The following is a 10,208-nucleotide window of genomic DNA, read 5'->3' as shown; positions in this document are numbered from 1 at the left end:
TCCTGTAACAAATCAATGCTTGAGCATATGAGACACAATGGAAAAAAAAAAATAGAATTTGTCCTGTCTATACCATGCTACCAGAACACCTTTTCCACAAAATAACTAAGGCATTTCAACAAAAAACATTATTTTGCAGAAAACACACTGATCAAAATTAGAGAACACTTTCAGATACCTCCCAGTTATTGGTGTTATTCTGGCACCTGGTGCTAATTTCCTTAATTATCTGTCAACCCCTATTTACTGGCAGCCTACCTTCCAGTTTCACTGACTCTGCAAGATGGTAGGCCGTTCTAAAGTGACTGAAAGCCTCCGGCAGCAGGTTGTCCAGATGAAGGCCAAAGAGATGACCCTATCAGCCATAGCAAGACATGTTGGTTGTTCCAAATCTGTGATTTCAATAATATTGAATCTTTACAACATCACAAACTCATTTAAGTTCGCCAAGAAGGCTGGTCGTCCACGGAAGACAAATACAAGAGAGGACAGGATACTGCGGAGGATCTCAATGGGCAATCGTTTCCACACTGCAGCTGGAATTGCTCACCAGTTCAGTGCTGAACAGGGTAAGGATCTGTCTCGTCATACAGTGTCTCGACGTTTAAGAGCATTTGGACTGAAAGCCCACTCTGCAGTGACCAAACCTCTCATTAGCAGAAAGAATCAAAAGGCTAGACTAAGCTTTACTGAGGAGCATGTGGTGTGGACAGAGGAGAACTGGTCCAAAGTTCACTTCAGTGATGAAAGCAAGTTTAATTTATTTGGGTCCGATGGGAAATATTATGTTCGGCAACAAACTGGAGAAAGACTGAACCCAAAGTGTGTAAAGATGTCAGTGAGAAGCGGACAAGGAAGTGTCATGGTTTGAGGCATGTTTTCTGCAGCAGGAGTTGGGCCTCTTATACAGCTACATGGCATTTACATTTAGCAGACGCCCTTATCAAGAGCGACCTACAAAAATGCTTTAAATCTCTAGTAATGAATAAATCTTCACTGCAAGATTACAAACTTAATATAAATATAACTCGAATTCTAAAAACTTGGAAAGTGCTAATTTAGGTATTTCAGGAAGAGGTAGGTCTTCAGTCGTCGCTTAAAGATAATCAGGGACTCTGCTGTACGGACATCTAGGGGAAGTTCATTCCACCACCTCTGTGCCAGAATAGAGAAGAGCCTTGAAGTGTACTTACCTCTCATTCTGAGAGAAGGTGGTACCAGTTGAGCAGTGCTGGAGGATCTTAGACAGCGTGGTGCAGTGCGAGATGTGATGAGGTCACTGAGGTAAGATTGGATTTGTGGATTTTTGGATTTGCGGAGTGGATTTGTGGATTTGCATTCACATGGCAGAGTGAATGCAAATGTTTATCAGAACCTTCTTCAACAACATATGGTTCCTTTCCTGCGTTCATCACCCAATCAGCCCCAGTGTTTATGCAGGACAACACTCCATGTCATACAGCAAAACGGGTAAAGCAGTTCCTTGAAACTGAAAACATTGAAATAATGACATGGCCTGACCAGAGTCCTGATCTCAACCCAATAGAGAACCTCTGGAAAATCCTTGGTGACAAATTTATGGCCAAGAAACCCACTACAGTCACCAAACTGTGGAGGAGACTGGAAGAAGAGTGGACCAAAATCACACCAGAGCAGTGTGAGAGACTAGTGCTGTCCTGTGGCCGCAGATGTGCTGAAGTCATTCAGAGCAGAGGCCTGTACACTTCCCACTAATTGCTGACTGTTGTAACCTTCAGAAACTTTTGTTGTAATCTTTTCCATGCTACAGTCATTGTTGTTCTCTAATTTTGATCAGTGTGTTTTCTGCAAAATAATGGTTTTTGTTGAAATGCCTTAGTTAATTTGTGGAAAAGGTGTTCTGGTAGCATGGTATAGACAGGACAAAAACTCCTTTAACTGTTGAGCAGTGAAGATTACATTATTTCAGAATTGTTCAATTGTTTATAAATTGTTCTCTAATATTGATCGCCAGTGTATAAATATATATGATAGGGGTATAACCGTACACAAAACACAGTTCGATATGTATCTCGTTTTTTAAGTCACAGTTCAGTAAAAATTTCGGTATAGTTAGTGTGTTAGTGTGTGTGTGTGTGTGTGTGTTTTACATCTAATATAACATTTTCTAAAGATGAATATATATCTATATCTATATCTATATATATATATATATATATATATATATATATATATATATATACATATTCATATATATACATATTCATATATATTTATATACATATAAAAATCTAATAAATACAATACACTTTTTATTACATGGATTAAATTGCATTATCAATTAAACAAACAAATAAACAAATCCCAGTACCAAAAAAGCTTAGTGCAAATAAGTGTGCTGTGACACTCCTAATTCGACGTTACCAAATTCAGATTATTTCAAGGTTTCAGTAAATCTCTAATCAATCCCAGGAAAATGCAAGGCACATAGAGGCATTTTCACAAAGGCAATCCAAATATTTGTGTTTTTTTCATGAGTGAGAGGAAAACAGTCTGAAGCCTGAAACATGAGAAAGGTCATAAGGACACAGGAAGGATATGGGAAAAACCTCTTACTGTCATTTTGCTTCCTTACATGACTGAAAACTCTACTGACTTGATACAGTGTTGGTCAATGTGCTCTTTATTTGATTAAGGTTAAACAGTGACCATATGGTATTAGGTTCTAGCCTTACCTTCGACCCTGCTTTATAAATATGCCTCTTTCTACGAGTTCCTTATTTCTCTCTCTTTTACAGTAAGGTTAAAAAGGCACCATGTATTCAGGGCTTTTTTGGAGTTTGTGTTTTTTGATGATTTTAAGCCATTGTCCCTTTCTAAATGGTAAGAATGCTGACTTTGTCTTTATAATCTGAGTGTTTTCATGTTTTGACACTTTTTTGCTTCTAATTGTGACTATATTATAGTAATTATCAAATAAATACTGAGTCTGAAATAATGTATAATGTGAAGTATTTGGAATAATAAAATAAAATACTTACAGTAAAGGCACTACATTTATATAATATAGTACTGAATACAATATACTTTTTTACAATTATTTAAAGATGTACAACAATTACTTTAAAATTTCAATCACAAATTAATTATGGATGGTTTTTCTGTAAGTTTACTTCAATTTTAAATATGATCATTATGATAATTTATAAAATTAGCTGACAAACAAATTAAGATCAAAAAGAGTGTTCATTTATTTTTATATGGAGTGACATAAATATTAAAATTTCCTAAATGTGTAATTAAAATAGACAAAAATGCAATTGGGTTATAAATATTGTATGGCTCTGCATACCTTAGAGTTAAAAATCTCTCAAAACCTGAAATTTGTGTATTTTTCCATTACATAGCCAATTGTCTGTTTTTTTCTAGGTGCTGACAGTTGCCCTAATAATAATCTGAGTATAAAGGATGGCAGTTTCACCCTCTCTAAATCATATAATGATGGTAGTATATTGAGATACATCTGCCCGGTGGGTTTTTATCCAGGACCTATAAAAAAGCTTCAATGTAATTTGGCCAGTGGGATCCTGAACCCTCGTCAAAGCAAGAATGCAAGAGTAAGTAACAAACCAATCTGCAACATTTCACCTTCACCACATTGTGTTTTTGCACACAGTTGAATTCCTTTTATTTATCTCATTGACTCTTACAGAGGTCACATGTCCTAATCCGAAAGTTTTAGAGAACGGAGTGGTAATACCTTTTAAAAAGATCTACTACGTGAATGACACAACCAAATACAGGTGTAATTCTGATTACACGTTTCGAGGCTCTGCCACCCGTGAGTGTCAGGCAATGGGAAGTGGAGTGGTGGCACACCAATTTGTAGTCGTAGCAGTAAGTAATGAGTTTCAACACTCTTCAGTTCCATAATGAAAGAACTTTCATACAATTCGGATGTAATCATTGAGCATGCCAGCCAGATCTTATAGTAATATTTGCTCAACCCACAGCTGATCACTGCCCAGACCCTGGCACTCCACCTGGGGCCAGCAGAAAGGGTAACATTTTCAACATTGATGATAAAGTTACCTACACTTGTGGTACGAATCTCAAACTAATTGGATCCAAAGTGCGTGTGTGTCAAGATGGTGGTCTTTGGTCAGGAAAAGAACCGGAGTGTTATGGTGAGCATCCTCATAATACCACAGACACCAGAATGCACTCCAAAGTTCTTCTGTGTAGAAATACTTTAATAAATAAATCATGTTTAATTTGCCTGATGTCAGCTTGGGGCAGTTGGATACAGTTTTCTTTTCTCATTTTAGCTGATTTCACATACGACACTCCTGGAGAAGTAGCAGAGGCATTTGGCAGTTCACTAAAAACTACTGTAACCATGTATGAGGAATCAGGTATAGGGGATACTGTAGACTCCACCAGTCAGAATTTACTTTGCATTTAATTAACTGACTGTAAATTACTTGTTTTGTTTTTTTACCGAGTAATTTATAGATTTTATGTTTTTGGTATAGCAGGTCAAGCTGGAAAGAAAATACATTTGAACCAGGGAGATAAAATTGATATCTATATTGCCTTGGATGCATCTGACAGCATAGATGAAAAGGATTTTGATAGGACAAAGGACATCATTAAGAAGCTCATAAAAAAGGTATATTAGTATGTATAACTTATTATTGTAGGTTTGAAATGTAGCTACTTCAGATTTTATGATTTAAAGCAAGCTGTAATTTAATCATACTCACATTTTATACTTAATGACCGTCTCTATTTTTACACCAGTTTACGTCAGAATCATTATACCTTGGGTGGTTATGCCTGAGTGATGAATCTTGACTGTTTTTTGTTTTTTTTTAACAGATAAGCTATTATGAGGTCACTCCAAATTATGAAATCCTAATTTTTACCACACATGTGACACACATTATTAAAATGACTGATCAAAAAAGAGGAAACCCAACCAAGTTAAAGGACATTATTGAAAAGCTAGATAATTACAAATATTCTGGTGAGTTTTGACCTGGAGAAGCGCTGCTAAAAATCAGTGTGATCTTTGTACTCTTAATATACAGTATCTTACAGAAGTGAGTACACCCCTGACATTTCAGCAACCATTTTAGTATATCTTCTCTGGAAACAATACTATAAAAATTACACTTGGATATATTTTAGAGTAGGACACACTGTACTGTATTTCAGGGTGTTATCAATCTTATTATAGCATAGGCCATCTTTGTGGAGAACAACAATTCTAATTGACAAATCTTTAGAGGGTCTTTGCCATAAGGTGCCATGTTGAACATTCAGTGGTCAGTCTGAGAGAATTGTACTTTTTTGCCAGTTATTTAAAAACTAATGGCTGTATGTTGAGTTATTTTTAGAAGACAGTAAATCTGTACTGCTATGCAAGCTGCACACTGACTACTCTAAAGTATATCTAAGTTTCATTTCTATAATATTGTCCCTTGAAAAGATATACTAAAATGGTTGCTGAAATGTGAGGGGTGTACTCACTTCTGTGAGATACTGCATAGTTGACAACGATTCTCTGACTTTCATAATCATTTCAAAGTTTTTAAATTTTATTTTTTAATGATCTAGTTTCTATCTTTTAATATATAATAGTTAACATCTCTGGTCCAATTAAAATTTCAGATGTAGACAGATAAATATTATGTACTGAAAAAACTGTTTAATGTGTCAACAATGTGTTTACAATTAACAGATAAAGGAGATAAAACAGGAACCAACATTTACAATGCTTATGAAAAAATACTAGAGAGCATCAGTTTGGAGGAAGCACACAATAAAGTCAAATTTGATGAGACACAGCACGTCATAATCATGTTTACCGATGGTATTTTTCCCATTTTAAAGTTACATGATTATTATGATTCAAGTTACAGTGCACATTAAATATCATCACTATTATTATGTTGTTTAAAGTGCTTCGTGTTTCACTATATCTACAGGTGTTTACAATTCGGGAGGAAACCCCAAAGATGCTGTTAATCTTATCAGGGAAAAAGTAATCAGAAATAATCAAACCCGGGATAAATATCTTGGTGAGTAAAACATAAAAACATAAATACTATTGGAAATATGTCCATGTCCAGTAGAAACAAATCTTCATCTCTGATTTTATGAACTTGCAAAGTTGTTGTTTTTTATTGGTTCCTTATTCTACATACATGAGCAGTAAACTGGATTTGGGGGCAGTTTATGTTTTTTTTCTGATTATATAACAAATTGCAACTTGAATATGTACTGTACATAAGTCATTGATATTCTCTATGCAAATTTTTTAAATTACACGTGGTAACGTTACAGACCTTTATGCTTTTGGAGTTGGTGAAGATATTGAGGCAGAGAAAATGGACGAGTGGGTGTCAAAAAGAAATATCAATGAGAAGTATTTTTTTAAACTCCCAAACATGGAAGAAGTTGAAGAGACATTAGATAAAATGATTGGTATTTATCGTTTTACTTTTAGTTAATTTAATAAATTATTATATTCATTTAATATTGCAATGTTTTTCAGTCTGTCCAAATGTTGATGTGTGTATGTGTGTTCGTGTGTGTGTGTGTGTGTGTGTGTGTGTGTGTGTGTGTGTGTGTGTGTGTGTGTGTGTGTGTGTGTGTTTGTTTGCATTTTACTATTTGTTTTCTCCTTAGATGAAGGTACTAGTATGGTTCTGTGTGGACTCTATAAAACCTACTTTGATGCTGGACTTAAATCAAGCATGCGCCTCATTTACCCCTGGCTGGTAAAGATAACTATAACGGTAAGACTTTATTTTTCTATTCTATTCTATCTATCTAAAATTCTATTTCATTTTTGCACATCATTTTCTCACCGGATAATTCACTGCCAGTACCCACTAAATAGGACAATCAGGCTCTCCCCTATCACATGTTATCAAGATTTATTTATTTTTATCTGGAATTGATATAATATGTTCTAATTTGCTACATCAAATAGCATAAATGCTTTGTAGTTCCTTTAATGTCAATCATTTATACTTTGGCATCTATACATACTGTATATGAAATATTTAACTGAAAACAGTAAACTTACACTTTGTTTTCTGCTTTTAACAGTATAACGGTAACACAGCAAATTGTATCGGATCGTTGGTCACTCCCAGGTTTATTCTGACTGCTGCCCATTGCTTCAGGTTTGATGATGAGTGTGACCAAATTAAACTAGAGGCTCTCCATTCCAAAGGTATATGACACAATTTGGAATCACACTAGAAGCCTCAATTTGTAAAGGCTATACAATGTCTGTAATGCTTTTCCACAAAGAATTTTTTTTTAATTTGGGGGTAATTTACAGTACTAGAATAATACAATGATTCTTTGCTGTTTAAGATAAAATGCAAATGACTAACATACAGTGGTCAGGAATGCCTGTAGTTTTCGAAACTAAATTGCAGGAAATGTCAAAATGAGCATGTCATTGGTAAATTTTCTTTTTTTTTCAAGAAAACTGCATGAATATATTAAACAAACTTTTGATTGTTTAGTAATTGTATTTTTCCCTATTAGATACTCAGATGCCAGGAGTGGAGAAGTTCTTTCTTCATGAAAAATTTGACATCAAAAAGAAGCAAGACCAGGGATTAAAGAGTTTTATGAATATGATGTAGCACTCATTCAGTTAAAGGAAGGTATAAAAATCAGTCATGACCTCAGGTGAGAAATTTGTGCAAATACCATTAAAAAAAAAAAAAAGCTTTATTGGATCAATATAATTTTGCCAACTTTAATTTGGAAAGTTGTAGCTCATCAGAAAAAACTATGGACTTCTGATCACAAAGTTGTAAGCCTAGCACCATACTACCACTGTTAACCCTCTGCTGAATGATCCCTGGAAAAGGGGCATCTGCCAAATGCCATAGAAATAAAAAGTAAAAAGAAAACATTATAAGCATATTTAATTGACTTATGTGATATTCTACAATGCAGTATTATGCAAAAAATTAAATTTTTTATATACATTTCTATTAAGATTATAAATTATATATCACATTCTATAAAAAAGTCTACATAACCTATGAAATTGTTTTTTACCATATACAGACAGAAATAACATCATAAATGTCAGACTTTTTACATCTTCAATGTGATATGTGATCTTACAAAAGAAAAAAAAAAAAAAAAAAAAAAAAAAAATATATATATATATATATATATATATATATATATATATATATATATATATATATATATATGCACTTTATATAAACTGTCCTCAGAGTGACACATTGGCACAAAGCCAATACAGAGTATAATCCAAGGAACATTAAATATGGTGGGTGTACTTCTTTTCAGCTGGACCAGGGTCGCATGTCAAGAATGATTGTAAGATGAATAGCTCTAACTACCAAATTGTTTTGTTACAAAACTTGTCAAAAAGCTAAAAGCGAGAAGGGTTTTTGCATTTCAACATGATACTGACCCAAAGCACACATTAAAAATCAACAAAGACATGACTTCAATAAAGGATAATCAAAGTCCTGGAATGGCCAAGCCAGAGCCCAGACCCCAATTCCATTAAAAACCTATAGAATTACCTAAAAAGAGCCATACACAGGAGATCCCCATGCAATTTTCAAAGGAACTTAAACTTTTTTTGCAAAGATGAATCTAGATTTGTGTAAGTAATAGAGACTTATTCACAAAATCATAATAAAGGCAAAAAATGCTTCCACAAAGTATTTGTTGGGAGGAGTGTGCAGTGCAATTTATTTATTAATTTATTATTATTTTTTTACTTTTTTTTTTTCATGTTCCCAATAATTAAATATATCGTTTTTTTCTCTAGATTTTTGTTTGTTGGAAAATCACATTAAAGATATAACAAGTCTGATATTTGAATATCCTGCAATTTCATAAGGGTGTGTAGACTTTTTATAGTCACTGTATATACTTTTATATTTTCTAAACTTTCATATTTCTTTCTTTCTTTCTTTATAATTCTTTATTTAATGTGTGTCCCAGAACTATCTGTGTTCCCTGCACTCAGGAGGCACATGGAGCTCTACAACTGCCTGCCAGCGAAGCATCATGTGCAAAACATAGTGAGTTTAAAAAACCCTCTACTGTGTATCGTACGCATAGACACAGGCAAAGAATCTACAGATATCTAGGTCTACATAATGATGAATTATTACGAAAAAGCACAACCATGTAACCAGGAATTGCGAGCAACATGACATGCAGGATCATTTTTGTTTTCTATTTGCTCTGTTACAGAGGAGGTGCTGTTGGACAGTGATCTCGTTAACGCACATTTCATAACCCATGAGGCTGTAAATAAGGACAGTCCAAAACAACAAGTCCTAATCAAACAAAACCAATTGGTAAATATGTAGTATTGTACGTCAGAGATTCAGAAATCTAATTTCTAATTTGGTTTAATCTAAGGCATCTAAGAACTCAAAAAAACAAAATGTTTTTGGATTTATTTTTTATTTTCTATAAATAATTATATGGCTTTTATTCTCTTGGTACAAAACAATATCTTTTCAAAGTTTGTTTTAGTAATTGAACAATCTCCATTTCATGTAAATATTGCAGGGTTTGTCATTTAATCGATTATGAGATTATAAATACAAATACAAATTACAGTTATAGAAATTACAAATCTAAATAATCTTGGTACTGAGGAAAAAACAGGATTGGTCAGTAAAGTGGCACAAAACTTCAACGGATGAATAATCTTTGGTGCAAAAGTTTAAACTGAACACAAAACGACAAAAACCCCACCAAAATGATAATATATTATATAAAATTGTGTTCTGGAAGTCTTCTTCTGAAAGCGTGTCAAACACTTTCTGCGATTTGCGCTGGCTCTCTGCAGTGGTGTCAAAGCGGCGACCTTTGACTTGGATCTACATCTTCAGGTAAAGGGCGAAGTCTGCAGCTGACAAATCTGGAAAGTAGGGTGAGATTATGTGAATTGTTCTCTGAAGATCATCATGCACAAGTTGCTTCACGGTTTTCAAAATTTTCGGGTGTTGAGTTCATTGAAGTCCTTCCTGATCTCTTGTCGTTTTCCAGTGATGTTCTTCGCTCTTGAAGCACGAGTGCCACGCAAAACACCTCGAACGATTCATTGCATCGGCGAATGTCAAACGGATGTCATGTCGAACGTCTCTAACAGATTTGCCCAGTTTCATGAGAATTTCATGTTTGCTCTT

General features: G+C 34.2%; 1 protein-coding gene across 1 annotated transcript in view; it reads left to right on the top strand.

Moving 5' to 3' along the window:
* Nucleotides 1-2,658: 2,658 nt before the first annotated feature.
* Nucleotides 2,659-10,208, top strand: part of LOC124397805 (complement factor B-like) — a 9,007-nt gene continuing 1,457 nt past the window's right edge. Inside the window, 18 exon segments of the mRNA XM_046867605.1 lie at nucleotides 2,659-2,862; nucleotides 3,409-3,548; nucleotides 3,551-3,596; nucleotides 3,692-3,829; nucleotides 3,832-3,876; nucleotides 3,993-4,166; nucleotides 4,308-4,394; nucleotides 4,515-4,651; nucleotides 4,861-5,008; nucleotides 5,726-5,857; nucleotides 5,973-6,065; nucleotides 6,331-6,471; nucleotides 6,676-6,785; nucleotides 7,102-7,228; nucleotides 7,552-7,611; nucleotides 7,614-7,698; nucleotides 9,007-9,086; nucleotides 9,262-9,368. Of these exon segments, the coding sequence (XP_046723561.1) occupies nucleotides 2,796-2,862; nucleotides 3,409-3,548; nucleotides 3,551-3,596; nucleotides 3,692-3,829; nucleotides 3,832-3,876; nucleotides 3,993-4,166; nucleotides 4,308-4,394; nucleotides 4,515-4,651; nucleotides 4,861-5,008; nucleotides 5,726-5,857; nucleotides 5,973-6,065; nucleotides 6,331-6,471; nucleotides 6,676-6,785; nucleotides 7,102-7,228; nucleotides 7,552-7,611; nucleotides 7,614-7,698; nucleotides 9,007-9,086; nucleotides 9,262-9,368 (1,917 nt within the window). The 5' untranslated portion in view covers nucleotides 2,659-2,795.

This window comes from Silurus meridionalis, chromosome 15 (assembly GCF_014805685.1).
Source record: "Silurus meridionalis isolate SWU-2019-XX chromosome 15, ASM1480568v1, whole genome shotgun sequence".
NCBI lineage: Eukaryota > Metazoa > Chordata > Actinopteri > Siluriformes > Siluridae > Silurus > Silurus meridionalis.
This window is presented reverse-complemented; position numbering and strand designations above follow the sequence as displayed.